We start from the raw sequence: 23,273 nt of genomic DNA, 5'->3' as shown, positions 1-23,273 counted from the left end.
GCAATGGTGGCAGTGGCACGAACAGGTAACCACCATCCTCGTTTGCAGTGTGAGGTTTGCCTCATGTAGACCCGGTTTGGCTGTAGCCGCTCTGGGCACAAACCACATGCACACCAAGGTAAAGCACAGAACTCCCCGGAGTGGCCACGAGCGACCACTCCGCCCTTTATTTATCCCAGTGGAAGAATTACAAAGCATTGTAGAGGCCGGGTGACACTACAGTTTCCAATCGAGCTCAGCCTTTGCCTTGAAGTGGCTGCCCCAGCCACACCACGTTTACAGATCCGTTGAGCGTGGCTCTAATAAAGCTCAGCCCTGTGTCCACCACGGCCCCTCTCTGTATACAACAGGCTTTTGGCCTAGTCGTTCGGCACGTAGTTTAGCGGTTGACGCGCGCCTTGCAAAGACGTGCCCTCCTCCTGATGGTTGCACGTGGCCCCTCCCGGCAGGGGGGCACTGGGCGCGTATTTAGAGCTCACCGGGCGCCTCGCAACAGATGGAGGCTCAGTCTGGCCATGGGGTGCCTGCAAGAAGGCTAACCGGATTACACGGATGGAGCGTCAGGCCCACTGCTAACGAGATTAGCTATTGGAGTAGAGAGTGCCGGCAGGTGGGGGGAGGTGACCTGGAGCCACACCGGGGGAATCAGAGAACCAGGTAACTTTATACAAGTGCAAAAGGAAGGGATACGCGCCGAGAGAACTCGGCGCATGGTGGGGGCAGGCCGGTTGCGGGGCTCCGGTTACCGGCCCTATTTCTTTCTTTCCACCTGCCGCAAGGTAGCCGGTTGCGTGGAGGGCTGCGGTGGTAAGAGGAGCCTGGGAGGCAGCGTGCGCAGAGAGAGAGCCGTCGCTCTGTGGCGGCAAAGGGAACAAAGGTACCTGTGGAAGGGGCACTTAAAAGCATCGACGGCGTTTATGTCGAGGAGCTGGGCACGTGAATAGGGCACTCACAAAGGGTCCTTTGTGCCACATTGTGCGCGACCTTCCCTTTGTGTCTTAAGCAGACGTCCACAGCGATTGGCTGCCCACAGCCGCCGGCTCAATGGGATCTTGGAGAGAATTCTGGTAATCCTAGAGGCACTTAATTAACCGGACCACAGACCCAACTAGCCGCGGCCGGGCCCCCGCCGGAGTAAAACCATGGGCCGCATTAGTCCCTCTCCTGAACATTAGGTCTGTTGGGGGCAGGAGGTCGCATGACCGGTCTGCGCACTCGTCAACAACCTGCAGCTTAGATGCAGGAGGTACCGCGCTCCGAGCGGCTGGGGGCCAGCCGGCGGATCAAGGCCACGTCATCAGCTGCGGGGCTGAGGAGGTCCAGAGTTCAGTCCCACTAATCCAGATATTCCCTGGCCGCGCTGCTTGACAGGTGCCTCGCATTCCTGTGCGGGCATTCCAGAGTGCTGCAGTGAAAAACAGGACACATTGGGCGATTGGTCGCAATACACACGACGGCTTCTTTGGGTGAAAGATGCCATCCAACGGAATACACCAGGTCCTGAAGATTCAGTTTGGCTTGCTCAACTCTGAGAGCCGGTATCTGACTGCTGAAGCCTTTGGCTTCAAGGTCTACGCTTCGGCACCAAGCCTAAAGAGGAAGCAGATATGGTCTCTGGAGCAGGATGAGGTCGACAATGGCACAGTCTACTTGAAGAGCCATCTGGGCAGGTACCTGACTGCCGACAAAGATGGTAGGGTATCTTGTGAGGCCGAGAAGCCTGAAGCAGACTGCAGGTTCACAATTACGGCCCAGTCCGATGGACGGTGGGCCTTACAATCGGAGCCCCACAAGCGGTTCTTTGGAGGCTCCCATGACAAGCTCTCCTGCTTCGCCCAGACCATTACGGAGAGCGAGCTGTGGGCAGTGCACCTGGCGATCCACCCCCAAGCCAATCTGTTGAGCGTCAGCCGGAGAAGGTATGCGCACCTCAGCGCCCAGGAGGACGAGATCTCTACTGACAGCAACATCCCATGGGGGGTGGATTCCCTGATCACTCTCATCTTCCTGGATAAACGCTACTGCCTGAAGACCTGCGACAACAGGTACCTGAGGAACGATGGGCGGCTGGTCAAAGAGCCTGAAGAGGCGACCCGCTACACCCTGGAGTTCAAGACTGGCAAACTAGCCTTCAAGGACTGTGTCGGCAAGTATCTGACTCCCATGGGCCCAACAGGGACTCTGCGATCAGGGAGGAGCTCCAAGCCCGGCAAGGACGAACTTTTCGACCTGGAGGAGAGCCACCCGCAGGTGGTGTTTGTGGCTTCAAATGGAAGATTTGTTTCCATACGGCAAGGTAAAGGGTCAGTGCTTTCACAAAGTTCTTAAATAGGCATGAGCCCCTCTTATGCCATTAAAATAAAAAATGTAACATAGTATAGATGATTGTGATGGCAGACAAAGACATCCCAACCCAATTGATCTCCACATTTTCCACTGTTGAGTCAGTTGTAACTACACAGTTCTGAGCTTAGTCTGCTCTGTCGTATTATTGTTAATGCCTCTTAAAACTTTCTTATTGATTTTGTCCTTACCACTGCTCGTGGAAGCAGTTTCATTTGTTTGCCACACAATTTACAAATCCCTTTTTCTATAATTTGCACCACTATCTGAATTACCTCATCGTTGCTTTTATCTTGCAGTGGTTACTGTGTAACAACAATTGCTCTGTACTAATGTAAATTGACTGCTTCTGGGTGATGTGGTGAGCACGTGCTAACAACCTGCCAGAACCACCAAAGGCTCTGGCAGGATCCTCCTATCACAGTTTCTCCAGCCATTACACCCATGAACTGGCATCCTAATGCAAATTTATACCCCTCGCCCCCCCTAAAGAATGTGAAGACGGACCCCTGAGTATACAATAACTCACAGATGTTCATTGGCATTGGGTTTAATAGGGCCCCCCTGAATGGCTGAGGGGCCCCTGAATTGTTGGACACCCCTCTAGAGCAGGGTAATGCAGGACGCCACATCACAGGTGATTCCTTGGCTGGCTGCATCCCTTGATCATAAATTAACCCTATCCTTTGAGGTACCAATAACTTAATACCAGCATGTATGTAACGCGAATGCCCAGCGCTCCTCGCATGAGTGGCAGTGTTGAGTCGGTCACTCATTCTGGCAGTGCTGTAACTCATCATTTAATGATGCTTCATTAAGTGCTGAAAGTCGTTTCTCAAATATTTTACTTGATCCCTCCTGTCTCCCCTCACCTCTCGCTACCCACTCGTGGATCTTTCCTGCCTTTCTTGCCACTTGGAAGGTTCTTCCTTTCTTGAAAAAGCAGGGAGTTAAAGAGGAAAATATTCGAAAGCTATACAACCACATTGTTACTGAGTAAGGTTTCAGGTTTTCATTGACCAGTTAGTATCACCATTTGGTTTATTCCTCAACGCTCCCATTGTGAAGAGATAAGGGCAGTGCTTTAAATGGGTCGGTACTGGAGAGTACCAGCACTTCGCAGAAACAAGCAGGTACTCTAGTACAGAGTACCTTCACTTATATTTTTCCATGTGAAGCACTGGATAAGGGAACCTTGGCACTAGAAAAGAAAGTCATATTTTATTTATTTAAGAAGCTTATAAAGTGTGCAGCTACCCAAAAGGGTCTCCCGGCGCTATCGGCGGACAATAGTATGGCACAGCAAAAAGAATACCTTAGAAGGCAGGGTTCAGTCAGGGCTGCTGAAGGGCATAGTTTTTAGGTTCTTACTGAACTAAAACAGTGAGTAAGATGCCCATTGTCACATGTTTTGTCCTCATCAGGAAGGTGGGATTTGAGCTATGGTTTCTTGTTTCATCAGTGTGAAATAACAACTAGACAGCATCTAATTTTCCCGCCAGGTTGTAAGATTACCTGAAGTGCCCTGGAGATATTGGCTGCAGGCAGAAATGTGCGATCCTAGAAAGAGCCTGGCGAACAGATGGGGCTATGGCCTCAGTTTTCAAGGACAAGATCTCACTGTTAAATAGTCAACATAGAAAATGAGCATTATTGATCCGAGTGCCTGGGCGTTCCCTACCCACAGTAAAGTAAACTCGTGCCAGAGGCAAAGGTGCAGGGTTGTTCATTTATTGGACTACAGTGAGCTGCACACAGCTGTGTTACCTTGATCTCAAATCCAGTCGTAAGATATGCAGCGGGGTATGGTTGACAGCCTTCTTACCTCCATTCATCTCCCAGGCCTTGTCTCAAGATGCAGCTTCAGGACAACCGGTGCGTCTGAGATGCTTCAGGGAAAGGGACCTTCTGCACCCCAAAGCTCTGCAGCACTGATTAATAGTCTGCAAAATTGGTGTTGTGAAGTTCAGAGCAGAGACGTTTTAAGGCATGGGTAACGTGGGCTCTGGCCCAGTGCCCCGGCCTTTCAGGGTGCCTCCTCATTGACCAGCTCTGTCTTGCAGAGAGTCTTGCCCTGATTATCTTGAATAATTCATAAACAGATTGTTTTAAATACAGATTCGCTTCAATTTATGTGTAATGTGGGTGATGTGGGAGAGTCTATTAGAGACATTTAGCAGAGAAATGTTGTTTTTGTTTCATGCAATAGACCTAAAAAACGTTTCTTTTAATGAAAACAGGACCTCGCATTGTAGAATTGAGAGGGTGTCAGAGATTATTTGCAGTAATATTAGTGAGCTGCTGCCGTGTTAAAATTTTGAAAAAAAATGTCACTATCCCTAAATATTAGATGTAAACACATCTAGAATTTGGAAGAGTGTGTCTGAGTCCTCTCAGTGATCTGGCCAAAGAAAGCATGAAAGAGCTGAAACCTGATCATAAATTATAAACTGTTCTTGAACCTTAAAATGTCCCTGGTTCAGTGAATAGCGGACCCTTTCAAGTAACAACAGAAGGTCATGTAAAAAGCGAAGCCGAGTGTCCTTGGAAGAAGGTGAGGACCTCGGGGTACTCATTTTTAAATAGAGCTGGGGGATTATGATCTAATTCCTCACGACATGGCCATGCAAAATAGGGCAGTTGTCCCTGAGCGAGACCTTCCCACCCAGGGGACTGTAAGGAGACCGCAAGTAGCGTGCAAACTGCAGCAGCTAAGTGTAAGAGGATCAGAACACAAAAGTAAGCTACTGCCAGTGCCAAGATGTGGCTTGAGGTCACCTGAGCTGGGCATCTGGGACGAATAACTGGAATGTGTCCAGTAACCGGTTCGGCACCAGACGAGCCTGGAGCTGGCCAGCCATGTGCGCTCCATTATGCAGGAGTGTGCACAATGGCCAACACAAAAGGGTTTTATTTATTTCCATATTTAGTACTCCTGTCTACTTTTTTCAGGCTGGGCCTTTAATACTAGTCAACAAGGACGTCTCGCTGCTGTAGACACATTTCAAAACTATTTTTCAGAACATTTATGATTGTCTGTGTGGGTTTTTTTTCCTTCGAATATTGATTCAGTTCAACGAAAACTCTGAAACTGGTGTGGGGCATCGGTTAACAGGTGTGAGGGTTGTTTGTTTCTATGCACGACAATGAAAACTATGCAGGCACCTTTAACCAAAATGTCGAGAAAGTTCCCTGAATGAAGAATGCATTGTCATGTACACACCTGTAATGCACAGCTGTTAGGACAGATAGTGAGAAAGCAAGTTGCTTGTCTGAAGCCACTGTGGTCACTCGGTGTACACGCCTATCAGGACAGGCGTATCTTGCAGCCCTCCTTTTATAATTCGTTTGCAATCAGTACATCCCTTCCTTTCCAAAAACCTTTCCACTACAGCATAGACCGCTGCTCAAAAGTCAGTCATTGCTTAACAAAAGAGTCAATGCCCGTTCACAAATACATACAATTCCCAAACTATCACACTGGCCAATCCAGTACCCTAAAAATACCCCCCTGGTAGTATATGCCAGGTAGATAGGGGCATCAGGGCCCTTCGGGCCACCTAACTCGTTTAATAAACAGAACTTTTGGTGCACCAGACGCACTGTACTGCCAGGCCTTTGGGACCACCAGACGCACTAGCCCACCAAGAACACTGTACCATCAGACCCATCAGTCCACAAAGCACTCTGTGCCACCAGGTCCACAGGACCACCAAGCATGCTGTACCATCAGACCCATCAGACAACCGAGCACTCTGTGCCACCAGGTCCAATAGACAACCAAGAATGCTGTATCATCAGCCCACCAAGCACTCTGTGCCACCAGGTCCATAGGACCACCAAGAACGCTGTACCATCAGAGCCATCAGCCCACCAAGCACTCTGTGCCACCAGGTCCATAGGACCACCAAGAACGCTGTACCACCAGACCACCAAACACTCTGTGCCACCAGGTCCATAGGACCACCAAGGACGCTGTACCATCAGACCCATCAGACCACAAAGCACTCTGTGCCACCAGGTCCATAGGACCACCAAGAACGCTGTACCATCAGAGCCGTCAGACCACAAAGCACTCTGTGCCACCAGGTCCATAGGACCACCAAGAACGTTGTACCATCAGAGCCATCGACCCACCAAGCACTCTGTGCCACCAGGTCCATAGGACCACCAAGTATGCTGTACCATCAGAGCCATCAACCCACCAAGCACTCTGTGCCACCAGGTATATAGAACCACCAAGAACGCTGTACCATCAGACCCATCAGACAACCGAGCACTCCGGGCCACCAGGTCCAATAGACAATCAAGAATGCTGTACCATCAGCCCACCAAGCACTCTGTGCCACCAGGTCCATAGGACCACCAAGAATGCTGTATGATCAGAGCCATCAGCCCACCAAGCACTCTGTGCCACCAGGTCCATAGGACCACCAAGAACGCTGTACCACCAGACCACCAAGCACTCTGTGCCACCAGGTCCATAGGACCACCAAGAACGCTGTACCATCAGACCACAAAGCACTCTGTGCCACCAGGTCCATAGGACCACCAAGAACGCTGTACCATCAAAGCCATCAACCCACCAAGCACTCTGTGCCACCAGGTATATAGAACCACCAAGAATGCTGTACCATCTGACCCATCAGACCACCGAGCACTCTGTGCCACCAGGTCCAATGGACAACCAAGAATGCTGTACCATCAGCCCACCAAGCACTCTGTGCCACCAGGTCCATAGGACCACCAAGAACGCTGTACCATCAGAGCCATCAGCCCACCAAGCACTCTGTGCCACCAGGTCCATAGGACCACCAAGAATGCTGTACCATCAGACCACAAAGCACTCTGTGCCACCAGGTCCATAGGACCGCCAAGAATGCTGTACCATCAGACTGAAGTAAGTGGGATGAAGAAGGAGGCAGGAGTCTTCAGGTGAATTTGTAGTTTTCTTTATTGTAGGATACAAGAGACACCCACAGGTACACAGCTGCTCTGCTCCAGGACCCCGGGCAACTGACAAACGTTGACCAGAGCACTAGAACAGAACAGAGAACTAAGAACACCATTGAAAGGGGAACAAGGAGAAATGCTTTCGCGCGCTGAGAACAGCACGAGAATGCACAGCAGTATACCACAACTTCTCCCTCTTCACAATGAAAGAAAATAAAACATACATGAATAAAACAAAATCAGTTACTGCAAACCAAATGACAAATTGTAACCCAGAATATAATCATTAAACCTGACTGGTAACCTCCTACACCTAACAGTCGAATCTAAAGATTGACGAGTTTCACCCTCTACACCCTCTGAAGAAGAGGAGAAAGGAGAAACTGTTTGATTTGAAGGAGAACCTAAATCTGGATGAATGGATGCACCATCTAAAGTAGAGGAGGTACTTGAAACAGGGGCATTCATCCAAAATGACCAATCACACTGATCAAATTGTTCCTTAGTCAAGTTGAGCAACGAACGTGCTTGAGAATTAGTTAAATGTACCAAAGCCCTTTTACTCCACCATCCTCTACTACCAAGCAAAGCAGAGGCTTTACTAACAGAGGTTACCTGAACAGGAGTAGAAAATTTGGAGAGACCTTTCAAAACTCTCTTTGGATTCCTAATAAGGACCCAATCACCAATTTTCAGATCAACAGAAGTAAAACGTCTTCCAAAATCATGTTTTTCTTTCATCACATTCTGTTTTTGTAAAACTCTACTAGACACATTACAATCATGAGAAATAGAAATTTCCTTTTTAAGGTTGGTCTCAAGACTCTTTTGACATAACCAAGTAGGACACAATTTAGTATGAACATTCCTATTTCTTAACAAAGAAAATGGAGATAAACCTGTGGTACTATGAGGAGAAATATTATAGGACCACAACTTATTTTCAAGAATTTTTTTTACATCACAGTGAGAGGAAATTGCAGTCTGAACAGCATCTTTCAACAATCTATTAGCTCGCTCTACTAAACCATTTGAAGTAGGTGAATATAGAGCTACTTTAAAATGAACAACATCATGTTCAATCAGAAATGAGGAAAACTTCTCAGCAGTGAAATGAGAACCATTGTCAGTAACTACAATGGAAGGACACCCTTCAATCATAAAGACATTCTTCAAAAACCTTACAGCATTGTTTGCAGAAGGAGAGTCACAAAACATGTGATACACCCATTTTGAGTGATAATCAATCAGCAAAATGATATATTTCATATCATGAGGTAGTAACTCAAAAGGGCCAGAAAAATCCAACCCAACCTTTTCCCAAGGTTTGACGGGAAAAGGAACCGGATGAAGGGGAGTGTTCATCACTTTCCACTTTTTATCTGAAAGTAGACACTCACTACAAGAATCTATAAAAAATTTAACCTGAGACTCGATAGAAGGCCACCAATAATGGGATTTGATAAGTTGAGACGTTTTAGTAATACCAAGATGACCTTGATGTGCGAACCTAATGATATCATTTCGAATACCAGAAGGAGGTACAAAAACATCATGCCTCATAACTAAATTGTTGACCAATGACGATTCAGAGGAAATCATAGCAAAAGCTTTTAATTCATTTGAAAGCTTCCTAGTCTCAGGCCATCCTTTGGTAACGTACTGCGCTACTAATTTTAAGTTATGATCATTATCATAAGCCTTGGACCAAGATTCTTCAGTAATGCACGGACACAACTTGACAGCATCAAGAGTAGCAACTACACATTCAATATCACCAAAGTCTTCCGAATCAGATGAATCATCAAAAGCCATTTGTGACAAACAGTCAGCCCTAAATTTTTACCCCCCGAAATGTGTTTAATACAAAAATGAAATTCATGTAATTTAGATAAGAGTCTGACAAGTCTTGAAGAGGCTCTTCCAAGGCCATCTCCATTGAGAAGCTGAGTGAGAGGTTTGTGGTCCGTGAACAAACCAAACTCACGTCCCCAGATATAGTTTTTAAACTTTTCTATGGCCCAAACGCAAGCCAAAGATTCACGCTCTATAGCACTATAATGCGTTTCTGAATCTTTTAGTTTTCTTGAAGAAAAAGCAATCGTGTGCTCTCTTCCTGAAACCCACTGCCCCAAAACAGCACCCAAACCAGTCAAACTTGCATCAACCATTAAAAAACATCTAGCAGAATCTTGAAAAGGATGCAAAGCAGGTGCTCCAACAATCATGTTTTTAATCTGAGTAAAAGATGCACCAACATCTTCTGACCACTCAAATTTTGAACCCTTGCGTAACAAAGCACGAAGAGGTTCCACAATCTGAGCATAACCTTTCACAAAACAAGCATAATACTCTGCCAATCCAAGGAAAGAACGAAGAGCATCTTTGTCCTTGGGGGGAGTGGCGTTAGTAATAGCCTCAATGAGAGAAGACTTAGGTTTGATTCCTTCTGAAGTCAAGGTATGCCCTAAATACTCTAAAGATTGAGTTCCAAATTTACACTTATCGGCTCTGACCGTCATGCCCGCATCATTAAGTTTACTCAAAACTGAAGTGAGATTTGAGAAATGTGTCTCCCAATCAACCGAAAAAATTAAAATATCATCCTGATAGGCCTGCACACCTGACACGTCATGAAAAAGACGATCCATGATCTTTTGGAAAACACTGGCGGCAGAGGCCAGGCCAAAAGGAAGTTTTAAGTATTTGAAAACTCCAAATGGAGTTACAAATGTGGGTAGCTCTTGGGAAGCCTTAGTAAGGGGAACTTGATGGTATGCAGAACGCAAATCAATAATGGAAAAGTATTTTGCCCCACCCAAATTAGCAAGGAGATCCTGAATTTTGGGAAGGGGATGGCAGTCAATCAAAATATTTTTGTTTAAAGTGCGCAAGTCTGCACATAACCTAACCTCGCCATTTTTTTTTCGCACGATAACGATGGGCGAAACCCATTCAGATGAATCTGAGGATGCAATAATACCATCATCTTGTAGTGAAGTGAGAACAGATTTAAGTTCCTCCCTCGCACTAATAGGAACTGGTCGAACCTTATGGACAACAGGTTGAGCACAGGCTTTCAACCTAATGTCATGCTGGAATCCTTTAACAGTACCTGGTTTTTTTTAAAAATACCTTTGGAAATTTATCCAAAACCTGCTTGATATCAGACTCCTGGTCATTGACAATTAGACAATCAGAAACAAAAGGTGGAGCAGGAGAATAACCCTCAGGTGGTTCACCTATTCTCAATGGGTTATCAGAACCAGGCACCAAATACAGACCCGTTTTCGCAAGATCTTGCCACCCAATTATGTTGCGACCCTTAACAGCAACATACATTTTTGTAATAATTGACCTTCCCAAACACTCTAATCTGTAGTTGAAAAAGCCAAGCATGATAATGTCAGCTTCACCGAACGCCTTATGACTGACATCAGACTCCAATAAGGCAATAGAATTGAGCCATTTTTCATGAAATGTAACGTCCGACAATATAGTAATTGGGGAACCTGACTCTGCCATTATGGAGATTTCAACTTCCCCAAACAGTGCTGTGCCCTCCGGACCTTTGACCAACTTCGGAGTTTGAATATAATTGCATTGAATAGAAACAACTAAATCCTGAAACTCATCCACACATTCATCAAGTTCCGAACATTCAACTGTGTTAACAGATGGTCTGAAAGGCTTTTTCACAGACCTACATAAACTCTGAAAATGCCCCATTTTTTTGCACAAAACACATCTTCTGCCCAGTGCAGGACACGCTGGACTATGACCAAGATGAGACCTTGAGCCGCACCTGAAACAAAAAGAATTTGGTTTCCTAGGCAACTGCTTAAAAGACCTGTTAACATTTACTATATTGACATTTGAGTTATCATGTGGGAAAGACTTAAGAGGAGTGCAAGGTTGATCGCTATGAAGAGCATTTGACGTTGTAATGGACCTCTCAATACTCTTAGCAATGTCAATGGTCTCTTGAAGTGTAGGCTTTTTGCAACTTAATAAGCGTTGCTGGATTTTCTTTTAATAGCAAGAAAAAACAAACTGATCTCGGATGTAAATATCAGGGTTTGACTCAAATTCACAAGTTGACGCCAAAATTCTTAACTGTGCAATATATTCCTCCACAGTTTCGTCTTCTCGTTGTTTCCTTTTAAAGAAATTATGTCTTTCCAGCATTTCATTAGGTTCCTCACCATAATGCCTTGCCAGGCGAGATAAAGCTTCCTTATAGTCATCCCAGTGGTCACCTGCTTCACCTGTAGGGACAGGGGACCTGGGAAGATTTTCAAAAACATTTTGCGCAGCAATACCCAAACAGCCATATAAAATAGCCACTTTTCTCTCCGGGCTAAACTTCACAGCATCAATTGCAACAATATGGTTAGCAAATGCTCTAACCCATTGACGCCATGGAATAGCTGGTCTGCCAGGAAGTTGAAGAAAGGGTGGGGGCTGTGCAAACTGCTGTGGAGAAGCCATATTAAACAAAGTATGAAGAGAAATAGCTTCAATTAACTGTTAATTCAATTTAAAAATAATGTATTTACTTCCTAGAGAAAACATCCGATGAGAGACAGGTAATGTTAATTAAAATTTAAAAATAATGTATTTACTTCCTCGAGAAAATATCCTGAGAGACAGGCAATGGTGTGCCTGTCACCGAGAAAAGAAAACCATACCTTTTTCTTCAAAATGCCCTATACATAAGCCATCCGATGAAGGGCGAAATGCGAAGTAAATTGAGGAAAGAACAAAGTTCGAAGCAAAACGGAGTCGGCTTCGTGAAACAGCTGTTCCGTGTAGCGTTGCTAAGCGACCTCCAAAATGGCCGCCAGCGTGATGACGTCACCACGCTCCGGTCTGCGTGAGAACTACGTACTCACAGAATCGCCTCACGTCAGCCTCACGTCAGCCGCTAGAGAATCCTCGAACCTCGCAGATGATGACGTGCAGCAGCTCAATACTGGAACACTCAGGCGAAGCCCTGAACCGTTTGCCGATGACGTCACCAAGGCTCCGCAGAAAGCCGAAGATCATCAAATTAAGTCCACGAGGTATTTCCAAATAAACCTCTTACAATGAAGACAAAGTGGACCAATTTTAAATCGCGAAGTTTGTCGAGAGCTGCTGTTATGAGGATGCGCCGAGTATCTTCCTGGTGGGTGTCTTTGGCGACGAGTGGTGTTCAACCACTCGTCGCCAAATGAAGTATGTGGAATGAAGAAGGAGGCAGGAGTCTTCAGGTGAATTTGTAGTATTCTTTATTGTAGGAGACAAGAGACACCCACAGGTACACAGCTTCTCTGCTCCAGGACTCCGGGCAACTGACAAACGTTGCCCAGAGCACCAGAACAGAACAGAGAACTAAGAACACCATTGAAAGGGGAACAAGGAGAAATGCATTCTCGCGCTGAGAACAGCACGAGAATGCACAGCAGTATACCACACAGACCCATCAGACCACAAAGCACTCTGTGCCACCGGGTCCATAGGACCACCAAGAACGCTGTACCATCAGAGCCGTCAGACCACAAAGCACTCTGTGCCACCAGGTCCAATGGTCAACCAAGAATGCTGTACCATCAGAGCAATCAACCCACCAAGCACTCTGTGCCACCAGATCGATAGAACCACCAAGAACGCTGTACCATCAGAGCCATCAGACCACAAAGCACGCTGTGCCACCAGGTCCAATGGACAACCAAGAATGCTGTACCATCAGAGCAATCAACCCACCAAGCACTCTGTGCCACCAGGTCCATAGAACCACCAAAAATGCTGTCCCATCAGAGCCATCAACCCACCAAGCACTCTGTGCCACCAGGTCCATAGGACCAACAAGTATGCTGCACCATCAGCCCACCAAGTACTCTATGCCACCAGGTCCATAGAACCACCAAGAATGCTGTATCATCAGACCACAAAACACTCTGTGCCACCAGGTCCATAGGACCACCACGCGCACTACCCACCAGGCCCTTTGGACCACCAAGAATGCTGTACCATCAGACCACAAAACACTCTGTGCCACCAGGTCCATAGGACCACCAAGAATGCTGTACCATCAGACCACAAAACACTCTGTGCCACCAGGTCCATTGGACTACCACGCAGACTCCCCACCAGGCCCTTTGGACCACCAAGAAGCGTTTACCGTCAAGCCCACTACAACATCATGCCTATACGCCCACCAGGCCCAGCAGACCATCAGACTCATCAATTTGGAAACACAGATACACAATAACCGACATGTAATGAGGCAGAATTAGATTTTCCCTTTGTACCCCCATTACAAATTCTATCCCCGCTCCTGACATGCCATTTTTGTTTTCCAGTAACTGTCTTTACTATTCAGCCACATAAATGTCTGTTGAGATCCTTGTTTTTAAAAACATTTTTTTACCTCTAACCCTGGAAGGAATCAGAGATGAGACCAGTCTCGACAGTGGAATATACAAGCAATGAGTATCTCACCCCTATACCGAAATGCCGCTTACCATCAGCCTTGAGTCAATCATTCTTCAGGCTCAAGCACTCATCCCTTTTAACCTCTGGCTACAGTTGTCTGCTAGAGCTCATGCCAATAATAAGAAAAACAAACACAGAGCCCAGGGGCTTTGTGTAAGCCCTCTTCAGCCATAGGGCCATTCAGGTCAGCCCTCAGCAGCTCTGCCTGATAAAAGTCATACACATTTTTGATCAGACCAGAGGAATATTTCAGTCTCACCAGTAGTTATTGGCTATATATGTGTCAGTCCACCTGATTAAAGAGTGCTTTCCATTATAGAGCCTGGATGGTGAAGGGAGGTGTCAATGCGCTATAAAAAAAAAGCACATTATAAGGTTTATTGGGAATTTTACAGTGCTACAAATCTGCAGAGACATTTTATTTATGCGCTTGTGAGGCCTTCCGGTGGCCGACTTTAACCCATGGTCCCAACATGGCAAGAGGGGGCCTGCAGATTCTGCAGCTTTAAGAAAGAGCCATGGTCACACCTTCTGTGCTGTTGTCCCATTCTCGACAACCCCAGGAGAACTCCCCTAAAACCAATTTACCTAAAGAAGGAAATTCACTCTTCCCTGGAGGCTTGGTCACTGTGCTTCTCCCATACTGACACAAGCACCCTATTGAGGTGCGGTAAATATGTAGAGAAGCTTGAGGGCCTACTCCGACACCATCCTGCTGATCCGCACTCTGTTACCTCAAATACTGATAACGGACTACTTCACGGCGAGATCCAGAATTAGGTAATGGCGCGGCAAAGGACTCACTCGTTAACTACAACACACTAAGAGGGAAAGTGGCCCCCTTTGCCGACCCCCACTACTCAACCCCAGTATGCATACTGCATAGGCCCAGCCCAACTTATTTTTCTCACAACAGATTTTATTGTTGACAGGTGTCAACGTTTGACAATAAGCCCGTCTAGAACATGAAGATACATAAAGCAAAGTCCGTGGAAAATATGCATTATAAACAAAAAACAAAATTGTCACCTGATCTACACAACTAACATTTGAAAATAGCTCTAGTAGCAACAGCCCAACTTATTTTTTAACCCCCTAACGCCTTTCCGGGACATCAATATTTGCACTTTGCACTTTAATTGTTTCACTCACTGCCTCAAAGGTCAGGTTGATGGGTTTTAGACACTTAAATACAGATTGCAACAATGATTTATTTTATTGTACAATCTCATTTTTGCACATGGACAATAACGGTGCTCTTTCTTATCTTTTTAATAATTGTTTATTGTAAAATTGTTATGTTTTTTACTAACTAAACAATACATTCTTTGACAATAACAGTTTTATATTGCCATTAGTGAAGCCCCTCAGCATTTTTGGGTTTGGGTACCTGCGCGTCAATATCCTAAAGATGCTGTCATAGAATGAGTCTGTTTTATGATTTTCAGTATTGTGGACATGGTTAATATATTGGGCTTTCATGTCTTGTGTAGTGAAATATGGTGTTGGCAGCAGGAGGTATTTTCCAATTAAGATATGTTCCATCTGAGGGACTGGTTCGTGCATTACCTACATGTGCTTTGTATGAGGTAACAGAGACTATGGTTCTGATTGTTTACTATTGAGAATTACAAGATAAGTTATTGAGACAGAAACAATGACATACTTAATGCAGCACCTGTCTCTTTGCCTAAAATGTTTGGTTAATGGAACTGCATAATAAAAATGATTTGGATATAAAACAGAGATATTATCAAAATATGAATAGTGGTGCAGTTACAATACACTTCCAGCACATACAAATTGTTGGTGCCTTGACATGAGTCCATACATTTTTTGTCTTGTCTGATCCTGGGCATTCGTCTGCTGTTTCTCAAAATGTTCAATTGATTTAAGAATGTCAATTTAAGTATGAGAACTACGTTTGTTGTAAGGTGGGCAGTACCTGTTTGTGCAGTAATTATAACGATTTAGAATTATCTTCCATATATACTGGGTGTTTTCGTGACAAAATACACATGTGCTTACTTTGGCTTGGTTGCTGTAATGGGATGCAGCCTTCTTTCTCTTTTCCATGAATTGCAAGTGTTTCTGGCTATTTTGCCGATGTTTGTTTGATGTTGAATCGGCTTAAGGTGTATGAATTGTACCTGCAAGCTTGTTTAGGTTTCTCAGTGATGGTTATCAGATTATGTTGGCTGTTGCAGAACTGTGGATTATTCCTTGGATCAATGGGCTCGGGATTAGGTTGAGAAGTTGAGATATACTTTTCTAATTCGAGGTCACTCAACTTTTGCTTTGGGATAGAGGCAGGTTTTGAGCAGTTTCTGGAAGAAGGAGTGTTTGCAGGTGGCAGAAAAGGTATTGGGTATGTGTCCCATAGTTTGGTAGGTGTTGCTGCAAAACTAAGTCCTCTGAGGTAGCTCTTAAGAGGGTTTTAAAGGTATGCTTGGTTGGCATCTCTTGTGCTTTGTCTGTAGGAACTTTGGTCCCAGTTTGTTTTCTGCTTTGTTTACAATACAGAGTGATTTGAAGATATTGAGTTGCTTGATCGGTAACCGATACATCACATGAATCATCTAGATGGAATCGGAGTCTAGGTGCCGCATTCTGCTTGCACTCGTTTGAGCCCTTTGTTTAGATAGGGATAATTCAGCCGTGGCAATGCTAAAGCTAGAATTGCCATGAATCTTTGTTTAAGAACAAGGGGGAGATCCTTTGGAAAATTCACAGCTGGTAGAAGCACTTTTGGATTTTCTTGTTTATTTCCAGGATTAAGGAGAGATTGGACCATGATGATGGTTCTTCACTGCTTGTGTGGAGTAAGGAGTGGATCCTAGCGAAAGAGACAGAGAATGGAAGAGGGTAGTGTTGTTATGTTGCCAGATGGCATTATTTCTATTTAGTTGTGCAATTTTTAATGTTTTTGAGATTGAAGTGTGCAAATGTATCCAATTTTAAATTTAATCTGTGTTTTGTCAGCATACTGTAGCAAGTGATTGACCTGATAGTGTGGTTCTACAAGGCTCAGATAAATGTCCTTTTTTAAGGCAGTGATGGCAGATCCTTCTGGCATTCCAAACGATAGGGCTTGAGAGGAAGAGGAGATTTGACCCAGAGAAATATTTTGTTTTATGTAATAAGAAGAACTGGAACCCTTTTAGTGCTAGGTTGCTGATTCCCATCTCTTGTAGTCTTTTGATTAGAATGCTGTGTTTGACGGTATGTAAAGCCACAGAAATGTGTAGTAGCATACAGCTGACGGCTCCATCTTTATCTGGTTGCTCTTTCAGGCCATCCCATATAGAAACTAGGTCAAATGTTTTTTCAGGGTTTCAACCCATTTGTGTATCAGTGAGTCGCTTGTTTTATTCCAGGAAGATTTAGAGTTAATGATATACCAAGCATGCTGGTATGTTTCCTGGAAATGGTAAGTTTGAGATTGTTCTAGTTTTGTTTGTGTCACTGTGGTCTAAAGAGCTTAGCTTTCAGTAATTGTTTGATATGTGTGATTTTAAATTGTGGAAGCACCACTGCATCTTCCAGGGAGATATTGAAACTGTCCTTGTAAGCAGCGGCGATTCAAGGGAAGGCCAGGATTTCTTTGAAAATGTAAGGAACAAATAGGTTTGTAAAGTGGCAGGGTTCTTGCTTTGTGTTATAAGAAATTGTAGGAAGCTGGAGAGCAGTCTCTTTAGAGTTTGGATGAGTGCTCAGTAGGAGATCCAAGAGAGGATAGCTGGTGATGAGTATTTAGGTTTATTTTAGAATTGATGTGCTCATACATTGAAGAGATTATAGAAGAGAAGATTGTTTAAACATTCTTGAAAAGATTGGATTGTTAGTGATCAGGCAGCTGGGTTTTCAATTCTTGGATACTTTTGAACACTTATTTGCTTGACCATTTGGGATTCAATATCCTTTCAGAGTAGAATTTGTGTGGGCTTTTCGTAATATAATATGGTACAATCTAAATTGTATCATTTATCCTAGTTTTTGCATTATTTATTTTCCTCCTTTTCTGTACTGTTATCCTGCTAGTTATTTGAATTTTCTCAGGTCTGCTGAACCAGTTATTCTGTTATCTCCTTTGGTTCTTGTGGAAGGTGGTGGAGGGCACCAGAACATTGATGGCTTTGAATTAGTGGTTTGAGTTCTTGTGATATTGTAAAGGGGTTTAATGTTCAGGGGTGAAGGGGTTGTGGTCAAATAGTTTTTCTTAGTTGTGTTCATGGACTTGACCTTGCAAGAGGTTAGGGCATTTTGTTGGATTGATCTTTTGTATGTTGAAAAGGGAAAAATTAAGGGCAAAGTTATCTCTCCAGATTAGTGGGTAGAGGGCGTTTAGTTTGATAATGCCTTGGGGACTGAAGATGGTATCAATGTTGTGTGCCACTATGTAAGTGCTGCCTTTCATTCTCATGTGAGTGTTGGGTTTCCATCTTCTCAGACATCAATTGGATGCAATATGTGGTATATTGGTTATACAACATGTTGAAGTCTAGAAGGATCTGGTTTTGGTGGTCAGATATTATGGAAGCTACCACGTTGCTAAAGGTATCTCCAAACTTTTGGTAATGGGCTGGAGTTTGCATATCAGATGTTTGTGGCTTAGGTTTGGTATATGGTTCTATTTATGGAGAATTTCGCAATTTTTGATATTTGAGTTAGAATGTGAAGGACCGGGTTTTAGAACCCAGCGGCGTGAGGGAAAACGCCCGATGCCTTTGAGTTCCCCTGCCTTGGCAAACAGAGACACGGGATACTTCTCGATGACGTCAAAGATCAAAGTTTATTGGCTGCAACCAGAAACAGAGATCTACGAAGCACAACACGGGTGGTTCGCTAGAGACTGCACAAATTCAATGAGCGGAGCATGGTCTTTTATGCCAAAAATCAAGCCTCAGGCAACATTCCAAATTAGCATTGGGTTCATACAAACTGACCAATAGGAACATGACATTTAAAAGTAGCGTATGATGACAATCCCACTTTCCGTTGTCCAGTCCACCAGAAATGACTAAGCACATTCCAATTTCTTGTTCGATCAGGCCGGACAAACCCCCATCAAAAAACCCTCAACCCAAATCAGTGATTATGTCGTAAAGGAAGGAGCAGAAACAGATTGTAAACAAGATAGAAAGGTGGGTGCAGTGTACTATAAACATCAGCATGTCCTGCTCTTTGATCTTTATCTGGCCAGCTGCTTAACAAAGAACTGGCTCAGCGAGGTCAGCCTCGGGCAAGGAGTCAGTTCGGCCAGGTCATTCAGAAGTCAGCTAAGGTGTACGTGTCCCAAAGACTCGCTTGGCCGTAGTCATCGGCCTATGTGAGGGCAACCACACAAAATGGCTGCCGCACACAAAATGGAACCCGAAGGTTCAAACGAAATCCCTGAATACGTAGTGTTCTCGTTGATCGATTACTGCAAAAACACTCATACACACTACACTCGTGATTTGCGGTCTGCTGACACCAAAATCATCTACTTCTGACGATCTTTATTGCACAGGTTCGAAACCATAAAACCAGACCCTCGAACTACGGAACTACAAGTGTAAGGTAGTTCATATTTCTTTTTTGTAAACAATTTCTAAATAGTCTGCTTCATTGTCGATTTTTCATCGCAGCTTATTAGCCTTCGGGAATTGGGTTGTGTAGAAATGGTTCACAGTTGTCGAAGAACCAGGTTTCTGCAGTGTATAAGAATTCTATTTGGTTTCCTAACAGTAGGTCATGAATTTCGGGGGACTTTAGAGACTGATTTAGCTGACAGTGGAGTTCTTGTTTATGTTTCTCAGCTTTGACTGTCTCTTTGGGGCTTTCTGGTGCTCTGGGTAGGATGGGGCCATGGTACAAAACAGGGAAGGGTAATCAGACCAACAAAGGTGGTTGTTCCTATCTTTTGGTAATGTGCACCATGGAGACTTGGATTAGGTTGTGTGAAGAGGTGCATAAAAATTTGGGCCAACCTTGTTCTTCTTTGATGGAGATGTTTATTATTTATGATGTGTGAAACATGGAAGGTAGTCTTTGTTGTTTTTTGACCTGAATGTCGGCTTAGCTGAACTAGAGGCATGTGGTTAGGATGTGGAGTGGAAGGACTTCTGTTTGTGTGAGATTCAGGTTTGAAGGGCTTGGAGGTACATGTGTCATTATCATTTACGAGGAGTTTTAGTAAGTATCTCGTTGAGCTTTGTGGTGTGGCCGAATGAGCTGTGGGGAGGACCCAGAGAGCTTTCATTAGGTGGAGATGTGGGGCAACGTTATCAAGAACGGCAATAACATTATCGCCGCTCCTGACGCTGAAGCGGCGATAAGGAGCTCGATAATATGCCCTTGTGAATTTCCATAGAAGCCCAGGTTCACACCAGAACCTGGGCTTGTATGGGAATTCACAAGGCATATTATCAAGCCCCTTATCGCCTCTTTAGCGGCAGTTTCCTGCCGCCTAAAGTGGCAATAATGTTATTGCCGTTCTTGATAATATGGCCATAAATGTTTGTACTGTGGAGGGATATTTGTGCTTGAACTGTGTTTGCTGTTTTGAATGTGGACAGTGTTGATGGTGGGTGTGCTCGGTTTTATCTTGCTTGTGTGTTTGTTTGGCAATTAGGGGGCCATGCATGTGTATTGAAGCATTTGAATGCCTTTGCTTGTATTTCCTATCATGTTTTAAGCATCTTGCCACTGCATGATTTGTGTAGCATAATCTCAAGGGGTTAGCTTACTTATTATAGCAGGGTTCTTATCGTCTCAGATTTGTTAATGACCAGCTATGTGGAGGAAGATTAGCTTCCGCTGTTGATTGAAAAGTCTTTTGGGTTTGTGCTGATTTGATAGCGTGTTAGAGAATCCTTCTTAGGACCACTGTTTACTTAAGTTTGGTAGTCTTGAGTCAGTCGATCCGTCATTTTTGCTTGAGGTATTCACTAATTTTGTTAGTGTTGTTGTTCTGTGATCAGAATATAAGGTTGTAGGTTGAAACAAGTTTTCGTTCTGATGCTATTTATGTGAGTCCCTTAAGATTTGGGATCAGGGGTCTAGATTTCAGCCACCAGCATATTGTGGGAGGATTTATATAATTACAAAGCTTCAGTAGGTCTGAGAGTGGTGGTGGTTGAATTTTTGATTGATGGTTTTGCTGGAGTAAATGTATTTTGCCATCGATGAAGGTGGGTTTCTGTTCAGATCAAGGAGCTTACTGTATGGGGGAGAAACCACTAGCCTGCTGAAATGAGAACAGCATGGCATTTATGTACCTATTTTGAAGAAGAAACAATGGTTTTTGCAATGCTGGTTGGTTGGTTATTTGATTAATCCACCATTTGAGAAACCTTACTTTTGGTTGTCTCTTACATTTGTATATTATTCATAGAGATATGTTCCTTATTTGGGATTAGGTAACCAAAGTAGGATGTACATGTCTACTTATGTTATAGTTGTATTGATGTGATAGGGTTGGTTCTGCTCATCTAAGCACGTATAGAAGACAAAGGCTCTATGTGTTATAATAGATTCTGGCACAGTAGTGTGGAAAGAGTTGCTTTCTAAATTGGTTCTGAATTTATGGACTAGATAGAATGTAATGTGAAAGGGAGGATGTTGGTCTTGGGCTTTGACATTTTTGAACAATAGATTTCATCTGTTGGAGAACTATATTATTGCTAAGAGCACTTAAACTAAGTACAGGTAGTTAGTTTTAATCATATATGTATTTAGGTTTAAGGAGTTTTATGCCTAAATAGGTATTTGCTCTTAATACATACGGTCCAAAAAGGATACGCTATGCTTTTTCTTCTTAGTCTAAAAAAATTCTTACAGGAACACATGGATTATCTTTGGTTACCATAACCAGAAATGTAATATATATAACTCTGTATGAAAATTATATTGTCATGATCCAGCCCTTTGCTATCAACCTTGCCAATATCTCCACCACATTGATTGATACACCCCAGTGCCTAGCAGCTTCCACGGCTAGGAATGTTAATGCTGTTAAATGACTCAATCCATGATTCACAAGAGATGTGCTTACTCACATCCTACTTCATCACATAGTATTACATACACTTACTATTGTAGAGTATAAAGTCTGAAGGGATTTCTCAATCCCACCATCTCTCTCCTCCAGGGGCTGCTGTTCTAACCCTTCCTCTGTTATAACCCTCCCCATGTTACACCTCACTTGACACGCCATCTTTGGAAGAACCCACCATGCAAACAAATGCCAATACGTTGGGACAATTGCCTATGCACATTACCACAAATGCGTTCCTGAATAACCTGTAATAATCAATACCACAAAACATCCTTTAATCTTAGTCTCTGACCAGGACATGCTAAAAGCAATCAAATGTCAAACTGCCCAAGTAACCTCAGAAAACTCACCTCTTTTCAGTCAACACGGATATCTGCTACACATCACACCAAACCAGCCCTCTGCAACTTCAATTATGCTGTCTTAAATGCAACATCTATATCTGCACTCATCCAAGACCATGACCTTGACACCAGTGCACTCATGGAAAGCTGGTTCAACTAGGATACAATAACCTCCACCCTGATAGAGCACTGGTGGTGGTTGCATTTACACACACAATATTCCTTAAATGCAACTAATTAACTCAATAATTTATTTTGTGTTCAGTACCTCAAAGGAGACTAACCTACCACCTAAACCCCTGAGGCTAATTACGTTTTGCCACCCCTCTAGCGCAAGCAATGTTTTATGTATGCTTCTATTCAATATACTACTGATCAACCCACCTCTTGTGACCAGATTTTCCTGGGTGGTTTCCACCTCCTCAGGGGAAAAGTCAAAGTGATGCTTGCATCCTTCCTCAAATTCTACCTATCACAACAACCTACTCTGTCATTGTACCTACCCTACTCATAGTAAAGGCTCAACACCGGACCAGATATTTGTTATGAAGCTAAAGCTCTATCTCACTAGATTGCTTAGACCAGTTCTTAATGCCTTTCAAAATACTTACCATAATGGATGGAGACTCAGCTCGGAAGATGAAAAATAAATGGAGAACTGCGATAATGTCTCACTAAGAATTGTAATAAGAGAACTCTTGTACACAATTTAATAACCATATACACTTGGACAGCAGAGAGGCTTTCAGTGGGCGGATCCAATTGTTTCTCTACACCCTTTTATTAAAGTATACCAGCGTAACTGGAGCATTCTCCCCCAAAAACACAAACAAAAGGCCCAAGCATGCTCTTTCTCTGGCTATGTCCCCATAATCTGGAACTCCTTCCCAGTATATATCAGGATGAATCCCTCCAGCATGAGCTTCAAAAGACAATTAAAAGATTTTCTCTAAAATCAGCAACTTAACCCTTCTGGCTTCAATGCTTAGCACACATCTCAAATCTCATCTGGAATCTCAAGCCATATATTATGTTCATTCCCCTACAGGAAATGCTACCAATGTTTTCTAACACTGCCTTTATCAACGCTTATAACACAGCCTGCCCCGCTT

At 43.9% G+C, this 23,273-nt stretch overlaps 1 protein-coding gene across 1 annotated transcript in view; it reads left to right on the top strand.

Moving 5' to 3' along the window:
* The first annotated feature begins 1,341 nt into the window (after positions 1 to 1,341).
* Positions 1,342 to 23,273, top strand: part of LOC147663069 (fascin-2-like) — an 84,830-nt gene continuing 62,898 nt past the window's right edge. The window contains exon 1 of the mRNA XM_086950705.1: positions 1,342 to 2,296. Within this exon, the coding sequence (XP_086806831.1) occupies positions 1,474 to 2,296 (823 nt within the window). The 5' untranslated portion in view covers positions 1,342 to 1,473. The remainder of the gene's footprint in view (positions 2,297 to 23,273) is intronic.

The sequence above is a fragment of the Lissotriton vulgaris genome, unplaced genomic scaffold (genome assembly GCF_964263255.1).
Source record: "Lissotriton vulgaris unplaced genomic scaffold, aLisVul1.2 SCAFFOLD_793, whole genome shotgun sequence".
Lineage (NCBI taxonomy): Eukaryota > Metazoa > Chordata > Amphibia > Caudata > Salamandridae > Lissotriton > Lissotriton vulgaris.
Note: the sequence above shows the minus strand (reverse complement) of the source record. Positions and strands in the feature narration are given on the sequence as shown.